This window comes from Ursus americanus, chromosome 9 (genome assembly GCF_024610735.1).
Source record: "Ursus americanus isolate L20-20 chromosome 9, mUrsAme1.1.p, whole genome shotgun sequence".
NCBI lineage: Eukaryota > Metazoa > Chordata > Mammalia > Carnivora > Ursidae > Ursus > Ursus americanus.
The window spans coordinates 37,234,728-37,254,656 of NC_142135.1; the positions used below are offsets into that span (position 1 = coordinate 37,234,728).

The 19,929-nt window shown below is 39.9% G+C and overlaps 1 protein-coding gene across 1 annotated transcript in view; it reads left to right on the top strand.

The window, feature by feature from the left end:
- Positions 1-427: 427 nt before the first annotated feature.
- The window catches only part of NIPAL2 (NIPA like domain containing 2), a 73,028-nt gene continuing 53,526 nt past the window's right edge, over positions 428-19,929 (top strand). The window contains 2 exon segments of the mRNA XM_087864708.1: positions 428-471; positions 473-852. Coding sequence (XP_087720834.1) covers positions 428-471; positions 473-852 — 424 coding nt within the window.

Below are 19,929 nucleotides of genomic sequence, written 5' to 3' on the forward strand. Positions count from 1 at the left end.
TGGGGTCCTCCAGCTCCCACCAGGAGATTCCTTCCTTCATTTTAGGAATATTTGCTAAGAATCTATCAATTGTTGACATTGAGATTTAATCGATCCAACCTTTATTCTCATGTTGCTTACAGTAGTTTCGGGAACTCGCGACTTTTCCATATGCAAACAACTTTGAAAATTCAAGTGAGAAACACTGAAAGTGTGATAGAGAGCTAGAACTGCAGGGTGTAGACGGGGCGAAGGGGGCTGATTTGGCCTAGACAGATGGGTTTCTCTCCCATTCACTTCAGTGCGTATTGACTCGCTGGGGCTGGAAGCGCCTTTGGAGACACCTCCTTCTCGCCCCAGCAGGTGCGGCCACCCGCGCGCACGGGGATCCGCCCTGGGCCGTCTGGCCAGCGAGGACGCCGAGCACCCAGGCCCCGCGGGCCCGAGGATGCGCCGCGAGCCTGGCCGCCCCGGGAGGCCGCAGGCGGCGGGGGTCCCCGCGGGCACCTGGCGCCCGGGGACCGAGACCGCGCCGGGCCGGGCGGGGCGTGTTAGCAGGCGGGAGCCGCACCTGCCGCCGCGCGGGGGCGGGAGCCAGGTGGCCCCGGCGCGCCCGCCGTCCCGGGCGCCGAGCAGGAAGTGGCCTCGGCGCGGCCCGGGCGCAGCCTCGGCAGGGCGCGCCTCCTCCGCGGCGCCTGGCGGAGCGGCGGGGCCGGGAGGCAGCCGGAGCCCGAGCCCGAACCCGAGCGCCGGGAGCGAGCCCCAATGGCCGCCGCCTCGGCTGCGGTGGACGAGCTGTCCCGGAACTTCACGTACTGGGCGCTGGGCGCCGGCAACGGCTCCCTGTCGGGCGCGTGGTACGGCAGGAACCAGGTAAGGGGCCGGCCGCCCCAGTCGCCCGGTGGGGACAAGGAAGGGGCCGCGGCGCCTCCTGCTCCTCGGCCGCCCGCTTGCCGGCTCTCAGACACCGGGCCGGCCAAGCGGGAAGCGCTGACGTGATGTTTCTACACGTTCACTGAACTACCCCTCATTTGAGAGAGTGCTGGTGCCCCTCCCCCCACGGCCTAACTCTCGCGGGCATCAGTCCCTGGGAGTGGGGTGCTTAGGTCTGCGGCTCCGACCTCTGCGGGGTCCTTCCTGGGCCTCTTGGTCCCGAACATTCCCGCCTCTCCAGCCTGAATCCCCCTTCTCCCAGAAGGATTCTAGGAGTGTGGGGTGACTCTCCTCCACCCATATTCAATCCTCCTCCATCTCGATCATTTTACAGTTAAAAATAAATGACACCCCATTCTCAGAAGCAGGGAGCTCATTAAGGGCTACCAAATGTCACCCCCGCGCAGATGCTCTGCGTGCGTGCGTGTCCCCACCGGCTCAGCAGGGCGCCTCCATTTCCTTGCGAAGAACACCGATATTCTCGGGTTGCAATCGCATGACTCTCTCCTTTGGTCTCACCGGTCCTCTGGGGAAACACTGGCAGCCTAAACAATGCTAGTTTATGCTGGAAATATACATTGAAGGAGATCAAAGGGGAGTGGAGCTGCCCATTTATTTTTGTCGTGGTTTAAGATCAGAAAAACTGCCCTGGCGAGCCCTTCCTCTAGCTGCATTTATATTCTTTCAAGCGGGGGCAAGAGATCTTGATGTAATGGGTCCAGGCTTCCTTCTATGTTCGTAAGTGTGCTATTTTTTTTTTTTTCTTGTTCTTTAACAAACCTGTGGGCCTTCTTACTTTACAACACTCTAAAATATTTGTTACTGTTGGGCTAAATCGTGTTTAAGCAATAACCAAAAGCCTAGAATTCCTATAAGAACACTTGAAAAGTGTTTCGAATGTTAATTTCTAAATATTAAAATTTTGTTTTCAGAAATTTAACACAAATTTATTTATATAAAGACAAAATAAGCACGTTCACCTTACTCGTTTTCAACAAAGGAGAGGGTATTGCTTTAAGTCTATTTTACCACAAAATGTACTAAAGTAGGAAAAATGAGGGGACTCAGAGCCTCTTGGTCACTGTGTGTAATCTATTCCACTTCTTCCTTCACAGGAGTTACAAAGAAAAGAATTACTTTTATGGAAAGCTTTTTGAGCCTTATCTGTTAAATTATGCTTATGCTAGTATATATTATAAACATGCTATAATATGCTTATGCTAGAAGCACTCCCAGTAAAGGTTTAAGAATGAACTTTTTTCTTTTGGTAAAGAAATTAGAGGGTTAATAGTTGTGACCTACAATGGCATCATCCAAAACAGGAGAAAACATTGTTTTCATAGTTCAGACTCCTGTTGTCAGTTTTCCTTGATGTTTCCTGGAATTCAGGATTGTCTTGGCTCTCTAACAGCAAAACAGATTACCACGTGACATAAATGTGGGGACCTAACTTGATGTTTGCAAGGCCCAACTTGCCTTAGTATATATTTGTACAGTTTTAAGAGGGTGTATCCAGGATATGCTAATTGAAATTACTCAGCTGACATCTAAACTATAGCTAGTTTGAGGTAAGGTTGTATCAACTTTCTCCATTATTGCACAAATTTAGCCCATCTTATAAGACTTAGAAGAGCGTGAAAATTGATTTTTTGAAATTCATTCAGCAAACGTTTTATTGCATGCCTCTAATGTGGGCCAGGCCAGCAACAATAAAATGGAGTCTAATTTTTTTTTCTTTTCTTTTTTGACATAGTCAGATGTAGGTGATTGAAATGGGAGTGGCTCCAGCAAAAGTGTGAGATATCAGTTTAGGACTCTCACACTCAAAATTAGCCTTGGTTGCTGGGTAGTCATGGTTTAATCAGTTTTATCACAGCTGAACTATTTGATGACAGTGTCTATTCACCAGTAGCCCAGCTCTCGGTGTCTTTCCAAGGGATAACCATCAGGCTGATAAACGAACCTTCCTCCTAGAGAAAGACCAACACTTTCACATAGCAGATAAATATTTAACAGTGGTCTCTTAGAATCAATGTGTGAGTGCTTCTAGAGGAGGAAATCCTAAAGCATGTAGAACGTAGTAGTTCCGTGGGGAAAATGTTTTGGGAAGCCAGAGAAGTGAGGCATTGCCCCTTTTTTTTGTCACTCAAGAGTCTGCCTACGAACATACAGATGCAGTGGAGCTCTGCCAACGTAGTTTCTTCATGTTCGATCCCCAAGTTTTCAGTATAAAAGGGTAATATTTCTGAGACGGTTATTGAGTCCCCTGCTTTGTACGAAACATGTGTGTACCAATTCACCCTTCCTTCCGGGAGTGTTATTAGGTGCTTGGGGAAATGAGCTACACAGGGAACTCCAAAACAAGGCAGTGTGTTTTAAGGGTCATGTGAGTGATAGAAAGTCCTGTGGAAGTTTGGAGCAAGGTGGCTTCTCGTAGGGGCCATGAGGCATGTTTTGTGGAAAGGTGGTATTTCAGTGGGCACTTAAGGGTGGACAGAGTTTCACTGAAGGGAGTGCACAGGTGGAAGTCATTCCAAAAGAGGGAAAGTCTGGGGGACCAAGGACAGCCCATGTGGCCCGGACAGGTGACTTTCTGACTATTTTTGTACCTGATGTAGAAATCGGTGGCCATTCTGGTTGCAGGGGGAGATGGAAACTGTAAAGTGGAAATATAATTTGGGGTCTTAAATATAGTCATGGATTGCCTTGAAGGACTGGTTAAGAAGTTTGGACTTTATCTTGTAGGCAATAGGGAGCCAGCCCTTGAAGATTTTTTTAATTATTTATTTTTTACTAAATTTTTTTTTTTTTTTTTTTTTAGCAAGGAGTGTGAGAATCAAAGCGAATTAAATAAAAGAAATTTAACTTAGGGTTAGCAGGGTTGATGCAGAGGCCTCAAATTGGCTAAATCCAGCCCACAGATGTGTCTTGTTTGACCTGCAGAGAGGCTTAAAAAAAATGTTTAATACATTGCCAGCATTTAAAAGCAAGTAGATTATATATAAAGTTTCAAGTTTCAGTGATCTCTTTAAATGTTAGAAGTTCTAGCAGCACTTGGCCTTCTCTCCCACATGGTAATTGTGAGCTGAAGTTCATAGTGTGGAACAGCTGTGCTCCCCACCTAAGCCCCTCCCTTTACTCTCATCTCTTTTACCTCACTGGCCCCTGTAGGCACTTAATTTGCAACCAGTGTTAGAGGCTGTAGTCTAGTTTCTGCTGTGAACCAAAGTGTGCTTAGGCTTCAGTTTCCTCTCCAGGAAAATGAGGGTTGGAATAAAAGATCTCCAGTCTCCCTTTTGCTATTTGATTGGTTAAATAGTGCCAAATCAGCAAGGTTGTGGAAGGCATGGACAGGAAAAGATGAACGTGGGAAATACTGTGAAGGAGAGGTTTTTTTGTCCCTGGTTCTTAAAGTTTAAGCATATTGCTAAGTATCTAAATTCACAAGGACATTGTCAAAAAGGTTTATTCTGCACAGGGTGAAATGAAAATTCAGAATTTTTTATGTCCTTTCTTTGAACTTCTGATTTTCAAAGGCTTGAATGTTTAAAGTCAATATATTTAAAGGAAAATTGTTACAACTTGGCCAAGAAAAGGCAAAGCCAAGAGACTGACATTTGTTATGCATTTACTATGTGACGTTTTATAGCTATTATCTGAATAGGGCCCCCAACAACAACCTCTAAGGTACATATTATCCTCACTGTTCACGTAAGGAAACCTGTGTTAAATAACTTGCCCCAAGATCTTTCCGCAAGTAGGTTTAACTGCACAGCTATCTGTACTCCTTACCTGAAGGCCATTGCTTAGAAACTATGGCTTGAAAAGAATGTGGTGGTGAAAAGCAACGTGAGAGGGGGAATGCATATGGCTTGTTTCATTGCACTAAAGAAAAATTGCATTGAGTTTTATATTGCCCTTTTATTGATTTTGCTTTGCAACCATCTATTTCTTTTCTGCTGGTGGCTGCATCTGTCTGGCTCTTAAAGAAAGAAAAGTGCCAAAATTTACAAATAACCAAAGTGCTGGGTAAAGGTTGCTGGTCTTTTCCATATCCTTCCCAAGGGAAAAAAAAAAATCCCTTTTTTGTTTTGTTTATGCTTATTGATTTTTTTTTTTTGCCTTCCTTATATATCCAATATGGTATTTTCCTGTTACCAGATTTTCTATAAGACATATGTGTGAGGCAGCAAGAGGAAGGAAGAAACAAATTACCTCAAAGCAGCTATATCAAAGCCTTTGTAAAAAGAAGACAAATCATCATCATCATCATCCCATGGTTTTTGTTAGAGGAAAAGAGTCTTAATGCTTCTGTGAATTTGGCAGACAAGATGTTTGCATTTCATTCTACCTGATCTCCTCCTTACGACTTGATTTATACTAACTAGTTAAATATTTGTATTGATGCAATCAGCAAAATTCAGGCTATGGGAAACATTGTGATTTTACAAGTTGAAATGGCTCCATTTCTTCAAAAATCATTTTTACAAGAAAGAAAAGGGAGAGGATGGAGAAGTTGTAACTCGAGAGACCTAAGAAAAAAACAAAACCCTTCAACTATAGTATTGAAGGATGCACACTTGGGTGATGAAAATATAAGGAAAGGCAAGAAAATGATTGCAATAAAGTCAGGCCAGTGGTTGCTTGTGGGAGGGGAGCTGGTGTGAGGAGATGGGGAGAAGGGAGGGCTTTGGGTGGATGCCCAATTTCTTTCGGTGTCTTGATCTGGATGGTGTTATAAGGGTGTTTGCCTTATGATAATTCATTTTAGTAATTTATTCATCTGTATCATTCTCTTTACAGTTGTCTGTATTATATTCTACAATTTTTCAAGTTTTAAAAATATTAGCATTGCAATAACTGTCCAACTTGCACGTTTTATCTGGGTCGATAATGGTATATACCATAGTCACCTTGTGGGAAGTGGTATGCCATATTTACTTTGTTTGCTTAAACAAGCAATTGAGAATTACTCAACCAATTTCTTTTAAAAACGATGATGACTGTTCAAGTTGGCATTTGAGAGCTTACCATGGAAAGGATGATGTTCCCCTAAGCTATCCTTTTTGTTTTTGTATAGTGCAGTTTTAAAAGCTCAGTCCTCTTACCAGAGGTATTGTCAAGTTTCTTAATTCTCCAAATCTTGCTTTTCTCTATTGAAATGGTAATAATAATACTGCATACCTTACAGGGTTGATGTAGGAATCGAGTAAGGTGATTTATGTCCGAAAGTTAGTAAAGTGCCAGACACAAAGAAAGTACTCAAATAAATACTAGCTATTATTACTAGTAGTACTATAGTCAACTTACTTTATAAGAAATGTCATAAAATACATATTTCTAATAATTAGTAATTATTGGACTTAGCTCATTGCAAATGGAGATAAGAGAAATCATGTCAGATGTTTGATGTAACCTTTCTTTTTTTAATCTAAAACTGCTGATTTCTCTGTATCTAGTGCCCTCCTTAGTCCCTTTGGTGTTTGCCTCCCCATCACTCTGCAAACATATTCACATCCCAGATCACTTCCTAACTGCAGTAATTTCCTAATTGGAACACTTGTTATTTTGAAGTACTAAGGCAAGGATTCCTCCTATGTCTTCTGCCACTTGCCAGACTCCTGGGCTGGGGAGATGGGCGTGTGGCACTGGGAGCAGTGACAGAGGGGTTAGGTGGCAGTAGTGTGATCATATTTCCGGACACTGATTGTAGTTTAACCAGCGCTCCCAGCCTGGGAGGGCCCCGGTGCTGTTACTTCCATGGTATTTATTTTAGCTTGGGCTTGTCCGTTTATTTGGTTTTTCCTAAAGGTCCAGTATTACTCTGTTCAGTTTACACCTTTTTATAACTCATCTCCCACTGTGTTCCAGATAGACTTACATTTTCCACAAAGTCAGAGCTCATCGCCTTGTTCACCAGAATGCCCTGATGGCCTCTCGGCTGGCAGATAACACTCCACCTCCCCTCACATAGTTCTTAGCATGTGCCTTCTCTTGTCACTTGCCCCGCCCTTGGTCATTCTTCAGATGGTCTCCTGTCATCTTTGGCACGTGTCAGGAGCTATGGACTGTCCCCTTATGTAAATACAAGCTAACATATGCTTAGTCCTGAGTGCCACAGCTCACCAAAGATTGTGTGTGTCCTGGCCGGACTCCTTCAGAGACTCTGGCCTTGACAGGTCCTCCCAAGGTCAGCCTACAAGGAGTGTAGCCTGCAGCCTCAGCACTGGTTTCCGAAATCCCCCACCCCTCCTCCTTTGTACCTCTCCAATTGGTTTCTTCTTGGAGTAATTTGGACCACTGGCCAAACTAAGTTTGCTAGACAAGTCTGTCTCTCTTCTAGCTTAACCTGGCTTCCCTAACCACGAATGCTTTGTAATTAAGAGGCATTAGTTTGCAGGTCACAGAAAACCTAACACTAACTGGCTTAAATAATGAAGGAAATTAATCAGCTTAACGTGAAAGGCCAGGAGAACTCTGGGTGCAACTAAGGCTTGATCCAGGGGCTCTAACAACGTGGTGAAGGCTCAGGATCTCGCTGTCCTCTTCAACTTCTGTTCCTTAGAGTTTGTTGGTTCCACTTTTAGCAGACTCGCCCCACTAGCCTGCGTTCTTCCGTCCACTTCCAGAAGGGGAAGCTTGACTTTCTCAGCCAATGAAAATAAATGGGCTTTAGCCTGACTGGATGAGGTTAGGTCTGTGGCCTTTCCCATACCAGTCACCACGGCCAGAGTTACTGGGCTTGGCATCCCCACAGAACGTGGGCACCTTTAGGAAGGGCTAGCTGAAAGAGGGGTCCCGTAATCAAGAGAAGGGGATACTGTGTGGCCCTAACAACCATGTCCTCCTATGGATTATTGTCGACTTGGTCAACTCTCAAACTAACACCCTTCTCAACTCATTTAGGACCTTCCCTTTCCATATGCTGCCTCACATGAGCAGCCCTAGAAAGTTGCCCCCTATTCGGCCTGCCTGCCTTTGTGGGTGAAAGCTGAACAGAATAATCTCCTTAAAAGTTCAGATTATAGGATCAACTTCTGAAATATTTTTATTAGCATCATGTCAAATAAGTGGTGACTTATTTCTAAATTCTAGCCTTACCCTCTCAGACATCACCAAACAAAACAAAACAAAAAAACTACAAGGAGCCTGTCTTTCCTACTGATGGCAAAGTCAACGGGAATCATCTAGCAGAGGTAGTATCTCTTGCTTAGTCTCTTTCTTGCCTCTACCTGCTTAAAAATTTCTTTACCATCAACAATCACCTCTTCAGTTAAGTTGGAAACTCCTAAAAGTTTAGTGGGAAAAGTATGGTGTATGAGTGCAATACCATATGGAATCCTAGAAGTCATGTTAGCATTTCCAATATCTCACTCAAGTTTGAGGTGAATCCTGTGAATTCTGCGAGGGAGGCGGAGGGGGTGTGTTTATTTCGTCTTCAGCCCCTGGACTTGCAAACCTCTGATTGTTCCAGGGATGCTAGGGACAGAGCTGCACTGGGTTCTCTGTTGTCACAGCCCATGGTAAGCTTGATCAGCAAATCAACAAATGAGGGCCTAAAATGCAATCAACTTTCCATACAATAGAAATCACAAGCAGAGAGCCCTACTTAACAGAACAGTGTTAGTGATATCAAAGAAATCAGAAAACATGGCCAATGTCCTCAAAATGTCTCTCTCTATATATATGTGATATACATAATGTGTGTGTGTGTGTTTATGTGTGTGTGTGTGTTTATGTGTGTGTGTGTGTGAGGGAGAGGGACAGGGAGAGAGAGAGAATGTTTTATAATTGATAAACAACATTTGAAGGACTGATGTGAAACTACCCTTGCCTATACTCTCTGATAGACTATTTACATTAAGCTTTCAGAGTAACATAGTACGGGTATATAATGGTAAATAAGAGTGCCCCAAAGCAGAAGGGGAAACTATAATTTACCTTGGGATGTGGCTGTTTGAGTCACAGCAGTGGAGAAATGAGTGGTTCTTTGTGGGCAAGGCACAAGTAGACCTCATGTTATAAGCAGCTGCCGCCGCCATGAAGTTGAAAATAATCGTGAGTTACACGTAGAGTGTTTTATTAATCTTTTGGACTACATTTGCAGACCCAAATCACAGTCACCATCATTGGCGAGGAAGGAGGAGCTTGGGAATAGGGGAAATTATTTTGGCTATGAGGAGTGGCCCTTTGGAGGCAATGGAGAGTGCAAGTCACAATGCCTGAGAGGTGTAGAAAACTTGAACTTGACTCCTGCTTTGCTGTCAGAAAGATCTGGTCTGGTGGGTAGCAGGGGCCACAGGAGCCTCTGGAAGAAGTCTGTCAGAGAGCAGCAATGTCATTATCCCTCCCTCATACTGAGGCAGAAACTCACCCAGCGGCTGATGCCTGACATAGACGAAAGAGTTCAAATCTCCAGGGGAATGGAGCTGACCAAACACAGAGGTCAAGGCAGGCATTGCTCTTCAGAAGGTGGATACCTCAGACACCCAGGCAGGTGTGAGGGAAGGACTTATAACTACCAGAGCTCTCAGGCTCCCAGCTTTAGGATAGGAAACCTCTCCCAAAGCCTGGGCTGGCCCCACAAAAGGCAGACGGCAATCCTGCTTCTTTGAAAACAAGGGATTACAGAGTTTTTGAATTATTATTATGAATATGTTCTTGCAAAATTTGGGAGTTATGGGACCTTAGATCTGTCTGGATGGAAACAATAGCATTCTTTGTGTTCAGCATGTCTGCGCTAATTCCAAAGATTCCCTTCACAACCTTCTACGGGGTTGATTTGTTTTATAATAGAAGCAAGTTTTAAGACTTTCTGAACCAGTATCTCACCTTTCTTGACAATTGTTGCTCTCCCTCTAACAAAGTGTCAAAAGCCCCCAAAGGATGTGTTGTTAAATATATTACTTTACCCATAAATTTTTTTTCTACTGAAACTTAAATTTCTCAAAGGCAAAAAACATGGAGGCTTCTTGGTAAACTTAGTAAGGTTTATCCTTAATGGAGTTTGGTTTATAAAAATAATGTGCAATTATGTAAGTCGATGTGTTCCCAAGTAAAAGACAAAATGTAATAGCTCTTAATTGTATGGGAAAGCAATATGTTGGGCTTTTTCTGCCTAGGTTTTAAGGTTGATTACAAATTGGCATGGCACCACTTGTAGGAATAGCAACGATATACTGTGTTATGTAACCCAGATCTGTTCTGTTGGCTTTACATCACCAGCTTTGGATCCAGGGTCATGAGACTTTCTCAGGATGGAAAGGTAGTAACCTTATGGCATACAATAACCAAGATAACAAATTAAAAATCTGTTTGTGCCTGAACATTTTTCTTTCTTTCTTTTTTTCCACATATGGTATTATGGTTTTAACTCAGTTTGGGTTGGTATTGCAGACAACTCAATTTATCAGCAAGGGCAAAGGAAATTAGTGGTAAGAATAGTCCAACCCACTCAGTAATCCAAAAAGCATTACATGTCTCAGGTTGTCTCCAGTGTTTACCACTATGAATATGAATATTGTTTCTTCACGGCCCTGTTGTAATTAACTCTCTCATTGCCCCTACTTCTTCTCCCAACTCCTGAAGATTAGTCTCCCAAATGGTTTTCCTGTTCTCTGGTCTTGCTCCATGCTGGTTCATCGTCTACACTGCAGCCAGGATGAGTCTTCTTCAAAGCCAAATCTGCACCTACCCTCTAGTTTAGAGTCCTTTGTGCCACCTACAGATTCATGGCAGATAACGGCTCCCGCTGGCCTCTCCAGTCCAGCTCTTCTGGCATCTTCTGCTTGAAGACCCTCCAGGCACCCTGTTGACTGCAGATATGATTAAGTTAAAGATCTTGAAATAGGAAGACTATCCCGGATTATTTGGATAGACCCTAAATGCCACTTGAATATAAGAGGGAGGCACAGGGAAATTTTATACAAAAAAAGAGAAGGTGGTATGGCCATAGAGGTAGAGATTAGAGTGATAGAACCATAAACCAATGCTATGCCAGCAGCCACCAGAAAATGGGAAAGGCAAGAAATGAATTCTCCTCTTAAGCCTTCAGAGGGAAGGTAGCTCCGCCATCTTGGTTTCAGCCCAGTGAACGTGGTTCTGGGCTTCTCGCCTCCAGAACAGTCAAAGAATACATTTCGGTTGTTTTAAGCTGCCAGGTTTGTGGTAATTTGTCATAGCAGTCACTCCTGTAGCTAATATACTCTCCAAGCTAGGCAGATTCGCACTCTCTGTCCCTTCTGTTCTCGTGGGTTCTGCAAAGCATCTACCTCTTTTACAGATTTAGCAGGTGGTAGTCTGTTATCAGTTGCTTTTTCTACTTCTTCTGAATTCCTCAAGGGTACTTTGCATCCTCAGGTCCCGACATAAAACCTTATATTTACGCAGAATAAATACCAAACGGGTGCATGACTGAATGAATAGCATCTGCTGTGAGCATCCTCCAATTGTCTCTGCCATACTTACCATTTTCTCTCCGACCCCTTGCATTTCATGTCCCTTTCCTCCCCATTGTGTGTTCCTCCCAAGCAGTATCTGCATGTGGTTTTAGGTGGTGCAATCGTTTTATTTTCCCCCTTGATATCTTTCCTCGGTTCAGCTGGCTTGCTATATATTTCTTGCTTTTCTTATTATCATCTCTTTTAACCCTTTTTAAATGAATCCATATTCCTTTTAACTTCATTGAGTCTGTAAAGCAGTGTTTTTTTAACTTCTTAGTTTGAAAATTTTCCAACTTCTAGAAAATGAGGAAGAGTAGAACAATAAATACCACATGTCCTTTACCTGGAAATTCACCAGTTGTTAACATTGTGAAACATTTGTTTGTTCTCTCTCTCTCTCTGTATGTTTTTTTTTCTTTATATTGTAATACATCATTTCGAAGTAAGTTGTACACATTATGAGTCTTTACTCCTAATACTTAAGTATTACAAAGTATTACTAAGAATTTGGATGTTCTCCTGTCCCTTCTTAACTGTTCTGGAGGTGAGGTAATTGTCTGCCAGTTTACAAGGTGAAAATGCAAAACAATCCCAGCTCATTCCTAAGAGTTTCCTGTGACATGGGGTGAACTGAACACCCATTTCTCAGACATGTCATCCCCTTGCAGATTCAGGCTCTTATGGTCATTCCCGCAGGGACTAGTTGACCTAAATCACTCAACTTCTGGTATTTCGAGTACTAAAAACTAAATCTGTCACTTGTATGTTCAGGCATATTTTACTGCCTGGAACAGGAGACATAGCATTATTCCAGTTGCAAGGTGAATATGACTATTATAGCATTCAAAACTAGCTCTGAATCTATGGTTCTTTTGAAGCACACACTAGCTCCACTGGGGTCTGATTCTGAATTTATGTTTTGAAGGCAGAGCCAAGAATATGTTTGAGTTCAAAGTCAGAACCAGGACAGACTATTACCAATTCCACATATCCGTGTTATATCCCACCTCCATCTGGCCAAAACACCCCACCCATGGATTATAGGTCAATAACTTTATGCAAAATATCTAAAGAACACTCTTGGCACAAAAGGTAGGATAGAAGATTGCTATTCCAAATAAAACAAAAACATCCTTGATACTTATCAATGCTGATATTTCGAATCTCATTCCAGATAAATTGTTTACTGTGGCTCCCACCATCTGTTTGCCAAGACATCCTGGGAAAGTCAGGAATTAAGCGACAGTGGTGACAAGAGAGAGCACTGAACAAATTAAGGGCATCTTTCTGTGTGTCCGGCCTATACTTCTAACTGCATTATTGAGCGGTGGAGCAAACTTTCCTTTCGATTATTATCTTCGTTTTATTTGACTTGTGCTGAGAAAAAGAAACAGATTTTGCAATTTTAAAGTTGTAGTAAATTGACAATGACTAGCCAGAAGGTTACTGATTGCAGACGGCAAAGAAATAGTGATTCAGACATGAGCTGGGTGCCTTGGGGCCAAAATTTGCCCGCTTCTAGCTATGTGACTTTGCACAAGTCCCTCTCCTCCTCTGGCCCTCTGTTCTCTTTCCTGAGTAGTCTCCAAATCAGCAAGGGGGAGAAAAGGGGTGGGGAAAGGAGAGGAGATCTAAACTCCCACTAATTCTAAAATGCTAGAAAACAGAGTAAAGTAATGATATACACTAGACAACTTTAATTTAAATGGCAGTTTATAAGGATCCGCTCACTGTATGCAAATGATACTCCTGATTGCAGATGAGGATTTTGTAGTCATTAAAGCACATTAACCAGAGCCTCTAATTGGAAACAGCATTTAATACTGGTTACTTCAAGTTACTGTATATTCTTGAAGGTAATTAAACCACCTTTATTTAAAACACTGCAAATTTGAAGTATCCCTCCCCTTCAGTTAGGGGCATTAATGAGGATTTACTGTATTACTACTATTTACAATTATGTGTGAAATGAATTTAATGAGTGTGCAATTAACCTTGAATAATTAGGTAAAGTTTCAGAAAAGTGAAAAATTAGATATACCAAGTTTATCAGGAAACTGTTTCTGACACCTGCTTTAATACCTATATATTATTTGTTCTTTGTTCAATGTGAATTAACTAGATTTTAAATGTCAACAAGCAGCTTTTCATTGCACACTAGTGGAAACCCTTAGTTGTTGAAATTTGAATTCTGGGACAAGCCTGTGTTCTCACAAAAACTGAGGGCTTAGTATATTCAAACTCTAGTGGATTACAAAATACTCCCTTTGAGATCTTCCTAGGACCAAAGGCCAAAATGTACTATTTCTAGACAGTTTATAATCAGTTCAAATAGCATTTAATAAACAACTTCTTTCTGCCAGGTCCTATACCAGTCGTTAGGGTTACAAAAATGAGTTGATGAGTAAGTCACAGCTCTGCCCTCAAGGAGTTTATAGCCTAGAGGGAAAATGAACTTGAACAAAATCATTGCAGTAAAGTATGATGTCTGTAGGCGTAGAAGTGTATGAAGACTCAATTCAGAGGAGAGAAGTCAGAAAAGCTAACCTAGAAGAACAGATCTTCTGTCAAAGGAAAGTCAGAGGAAATTGTCCAGAATTCAGTATAAAGAGATAAAGAGTTAGAAATATGATATTGATAGGAAACAAGGAGGTTAGTATTGAAGAGTCTAACATACTGGTAACAGGAGTTTTTTGTGGAGAGAATAGAGAGAACAAAAGGGAGATGACATTCAAAGAAATAATAGTTGAGGACTTAACCAAATTGGTGAAAGACATGAACCCTCAAATTGAGGAAGAATGAGTCCTAAGCAAAAAGTAATTCATATACCGAAAAATTATAGTGAAACTGCTAAATACCAATGACAAAGAAAATCTTCAGGGCATCCTGAGAAAAATGACAGACTATCTGCAAAGGAGCAACAATTAGGTTGACAACCTACTTCTCAATGACAAGCAGCGCCAGGAGACAATGGAATAATGTGGTCAGAGCACTGAATGAAGTTACTGTCAGCCTGCATTTCTACACTCAAGATATTTGCAGAATAACAGAGAACTGGAACTCAAAAGATTTCACTGAAAGAGGTTCTAAAGGTTTCTTCAGGAAGGACACTGAACCCAGAAAAAAAATTAAGATGCCAGAATGTAATATCCAAAAAGTAGAAACAACCCAAATGTCCATCAACTGATGAATCCATAAATAAAATGTGGTATATCCTTATATCCTTACAATGTGGTAGGTCAAAAAGCCATACAAAGGAGTGATACATTTTACATACTTGATACATACTGATACATGCTACACCGTAGTAAGCCTTGAAAACAACATGCTAAGTGAAGGAAACCAGACGCAAAAGGTCACATACTGTTATGAGTCAATTTATATAAAATGTTCACAATAGGCAGATCTATACAGACAGAAAGTAGTTTGGTGGTTGCAAGGGACTGAGAGGAGGAGGGAATGGTAAGTGACTACTAATGCGTGTAGAGTTTGCTTTGGGGGTGATGAAAATATTCTGAAATCAGTGGTGATAGTTGCACAACTCTGAGTATTCTAAAAACTATTAAGTTGTACACTTTAAAAGGGCAAACATAATGGTCTGTGAATCATATCTCAATAAAGCTATTTTTTTAAAAGAGCAGTGATGAGCAAAGAAATAGACATGTTTAAATAAGGCAAGTTATTGATTGTATGAAACAATCATAACAATGACTAATTTGAGGACATAAAAGCAAGGGGGGACTAATATACCATCAAGAACATGTAAGATAGGACAGGAGAGATTATAGTTAAAACAAAGTTTTTATAATGTTCAGGAGATTGGTAATATTGATTAACATTAGAATTTATATCAAGAACGCATGATAAATTTAATAGAGAAACTGTATCACTCATATATTGCTGTTGGGAATGTAAAATGGGACAATTACTCAGGAAAATAGTTTGGCAGTTCTTTTCAAAAACTTAAAATAGACTTACCACATAATCAGCAGTTACACTTTTGGCATTCATCCCAGAGAAATGAACTTATTTTCATGCAGAATTTGTACACAGTGTTCATAGCAGCTTTATTCATACAGCCAAAATCTGGAAACTACTCAAATGTCATTCAGTGGGTGAGCTGTTAAATAAATTGTGGTATGTCCACACCATGGAATACTACTCAGCATTTAAAAGGAACAGACTATGGATCCAACAACTTGGATGAACTTCAAGGCCGATGCCAGTTTCAAAAGTATATAAACTGCATGGTTCCATTTAAGTAGCATATGTAAATTAATATAACTCTAGAGATGGAGAACAGATTAGTAGTTGCTATAGGTTAGAGATGGGGAAGGGGAGATGGGTGTCTCAATAAGGAGGTAACACAAGGAAATCTTATGGTGATGGTACAGATGAGTATCTTGTTCCCACACACACATATACACATACACACACGCTGGTATAAGCTGAACAAGGTCTTTACCAATGCCGATTTCTTGACTTTGATGTTTCATTATAATTGTGTAAGATGTTAACTATGAGGGGAGGCTGGGGGAAGAACACACAGGACCTACCTTTACGTTTCTTTCTTTCTTTTTTTTTAAAGATTTTATTTATTTATTTGACAATGAGACAGCCAGCGAGAGAGGGAACACAGGCAGGGGGAATGGCAGAGGAAGAAGTAGGCTCCCAGTGGAGGAGCCTGATGTGGGGCTCGATCCTGGGACTCTGGGATCACACCCTGAGCCAAAGGCAGACGCTTAACGACTGAGCCACCCAGGCGCCCCTACCTTTACATTTCTTTGCAGCCTTCTGTGAGTAAATAATTTCAAAATAGAAAGTTTTAAAAACTTAACAATAATGACTAAAAGAAAATAAGATATGTAACTTCTTAGCCAAAAGAGTGGGGGAAGGAAAAAAGTAAAGAATGCTCAACCAATCCAACAAGATTGAGGAAAGGAGAAAATGAAAACCAAAGAAAAAACAAAATAACTACAAATACAAAAAAAAAAAAAAGATGGTAGAAACAAATGAAAATATATTTATAATCACAATAAATAAAATGGACCAAACTTCCCATTTAACAGAAAGTCTCAGGTTTTGTTTTGGTTTTTTAGTTCAATTATTTTCAATGTATAAAAGACCTGACTAAATATAATGACACAGAAATATTGAAAGTAAATGATGTGGAAAGCGGCAAATATCCAAAGAAAGCAGCGATATTATAGTAGTATCAGATAAAATAAACTTTAAAGTGAAAACATTATCAAGATTAAAAGAGTCAATATATAATTATTAAAGGAACTATTAACTGAGAAGATTAAGCAATCCTGAACTTTTATCTACCTAACACTATAGCACTTGACATCTTTTAAAGCAAAATTCAACATATTTAAAAGGAAAATGGATAAATCCATGTTCATAGTTAGATTTTTAATATACCTACATCGGTATTAAGAGTAGCAAAGATTTGAGCAACGAATTAATGGAGATGGATGGATGGATGGATGGATGGATAGATAGATAGATAGATGGAAGGATAGATAGAGAGCAAAATATATAGAGAATGTATTAACCCAACAATTAAATACTCTCTTTTCAAGCATACATGGAATACTTATAAAACTTGACCATACATTATTAGGTCACAAAACAAATTTCGGTTTATACCATATAGTAGGTCAAAAAGCAAGTATTAATTTACACACAAGATATTTTCTGCCCACAACTCAATAAAATTAGAAACTGGTAACAAATCAATAACCAACACCCCCATTCATTTAGAAATATTTTTAAAAAGACCTTTGAATAAGTCTCCGATAAAAATAATATAATTATGAAATATTTAGAGCTAAATGCCAATTTAAACAGCATGCCCAAAGGAAGCATGGAGCTAAAACAGAGGGTGCACTTACAGGAATGTGTATAGCTGCGCTTGTGTATATTATTAGATAGGAAGAAAGAGGAAAAACTAATGAGTTAAGCGTCTAAATGAAGAAAGATGAAAAAAATTCAGTAAACAGATAATAAAAGCAAATCTAGGAAGGAAAGAAATTGATCTATATCAGCTTCAGAAAAATGTTTCTTGTCTCTGGAAGAGAGAAGAGACTGTAAGAAAGAGAGCTACACCGGTAGCGTTTTATTTCTTTGGGCCAAAAAAGAAGGTGTAAATACTTTGTGTATTAAAAATTATTGTTTGTAACAATCTCATTGAAATGTAATTCACGTCTCATATAGCTCACTCATTTTAAATGGGACAATTCACTGGTTTTTAGTATATTCACAGAGTTGTATGACCATCACCACAATCAACTTTAGAACATTTTCATTACCCCAAAATAAACCTTCCACCCTTTGGCTGTCATCCCCGAGCCCAGCATCCTTACCTGGCCTAAGCAACCACTAATTTGCTTTCTCTATTTCTAGATTTGTCTACTCAGGACCTTTCATATAAAAGGAATCATGTAACACGTCGTCTTCTGTAACTAGATTCTTTTACATAGCGTAAATTTTCCAAGGTCATCCAGGTCATAGCATATATCTGTGCTTCATTCCTTTTTATGGATAAATGATACTCCATTTTTGTATGAATATACTACATTTTATTTATTCATTAGTTGATGGACATTTGAATCACTTTCACTTTTGGCTGTATTATGAGTAACACTGCTATGGACATTTGTGTACAAATGTTTGTGTAGACATGTTTTCATTTCTTTTGGATATATACTTAGGAGTGGAATTGCTGAGTCAAATGGAAATTCCATGCTTACATTTTTGAGGAACTGCCAGACCGTTTTCCAAAGTGGTCGCACCATTTGATAGTTCCATCACCAGTGTGTGAGGCTGCTGATTTATCTACATCCTGGCTAACACTTCTTATGATTTTTGATTATAGCCGTCTTATTTGCTGTGAAGTAGTATATCACTGTGCTTTCTGTTTGTATTACCTAATGACTAATGACGTTGAACATCTTTTCATGGGTTTATTAGCCATTTGTCTTCTTTGGAGAAATGTCTATTCTGATCCTTTGCCCAATTTTAATTGGGTTGTGTTTTTGTTATGGAGTTGTAACAGTTCTTTACATACTCTAGATACAAGTCCCTTATCAGATGTATGATTTCCAAACATTTTCTCCCATTTTATGGGTTATCTTTTCACTTTCTCAATAGTGTCCTTTGAAACACAAAAGTTTTTAATATTGATAAGGTCCAGTTATTTTTTCTTTTGTTGCTTATGCGTTTGATGTCCTATCTATAAGAATTCATGGCCAAATCCAAGATTATGAAGATTTATTCCTATGTTTTTTTCTGACAATTTCATAGTTTTAGCTCTTAGCTTGGGTCTTTGATTAAATTCTTACATATGGTGTATGATCAACATCTATACCATTTAACATCCTCTTCACAGCACCCCTGGGTTCCAATTTCTCTACATCATTTCCAACACTTACTACTTTCTGTTGTTGGTGGTTTTTTTTTAAATTGTAGCCATTCAAGTGGGTGTGAAGTGGTGGCTCATTGTGATTTCAATTTGCATTTTCCTAATGAGTAGTGCTGTTGAACGTCTTTTCACGCACCTATTGGCCATTTGTAAATCTTCTTTGGAGAAATGTCTATACAAGTCCTTTGCCTATTTTTAATTGGGTTGTTAATTTGTTGTTGAATTGTAGGAGTTCTTTATGTATGCTGGATATCAATCTTTACGAGATATATGATTTGCAAATATTTGTTCCTATTATGTAGATTGCCTTTTCACTCCATTAATAGTGTCCCTTTTTGAACAGAAGATTTTAATCTTGATGAAGTCCAGCTTATCTATTCTTTCTTTTGTTGCCTGTGCTTTTGGTGTCATAGCTGAGCAATCATTGCCAATTTCTAAACACTCAGCCTGGTGGTGTTTAAACTACTCATTGAATGATTTAAAGAACTGAAGTAAGTTGTTTCTATTCTACAATTTACTGTTATAATTATGGAAGATTTCATCATCATCCATTCAATCCCAAACTTCTTCTGAATCTTTATTTTCCTGATTACTGCCAAATGCATTCGATTATAAATTGAAAGCATGGAAATAGCACAATTTATTATGATACAGTTTTTCCCCATGAGGAATAGTGATCACAATTATTGCCAAGTGCCTTTATTAGGAAAAGAAAATTCTTAACTGATTAAAGGCTAAGGATATTATATATCAACTATTAAATGGGTTTTCAACTTTTCTGCTTCATTTTTAAAAAACACTGAATTTCACTTCAGCACATATAATAAAGTTCTAAAACTTCAAAGACATTTTGCATTCTGAAAGGGTTTCTTGTGGTTATAATATTCATTTGAAATTCAAATAACTCCTTGGAATTTGAAGCTAGCTAGAAGTTATGTACTGTAAAAAAAGGGGGGTATCCCTGATACTGTTGCTAATTTATACTGCCACAAGATATGACACCTTTGTACCTAGATAGGAGCAGCAAATGCATCTTTTGAAGTCATCAAATAGTACATAGCACTCTCTATAGTTAACATCTTGGCAACGTGTAAGGACTTATTTTTAAATCTCTTTTTAATTCTTATTTTAAACCATTATACATTTTTT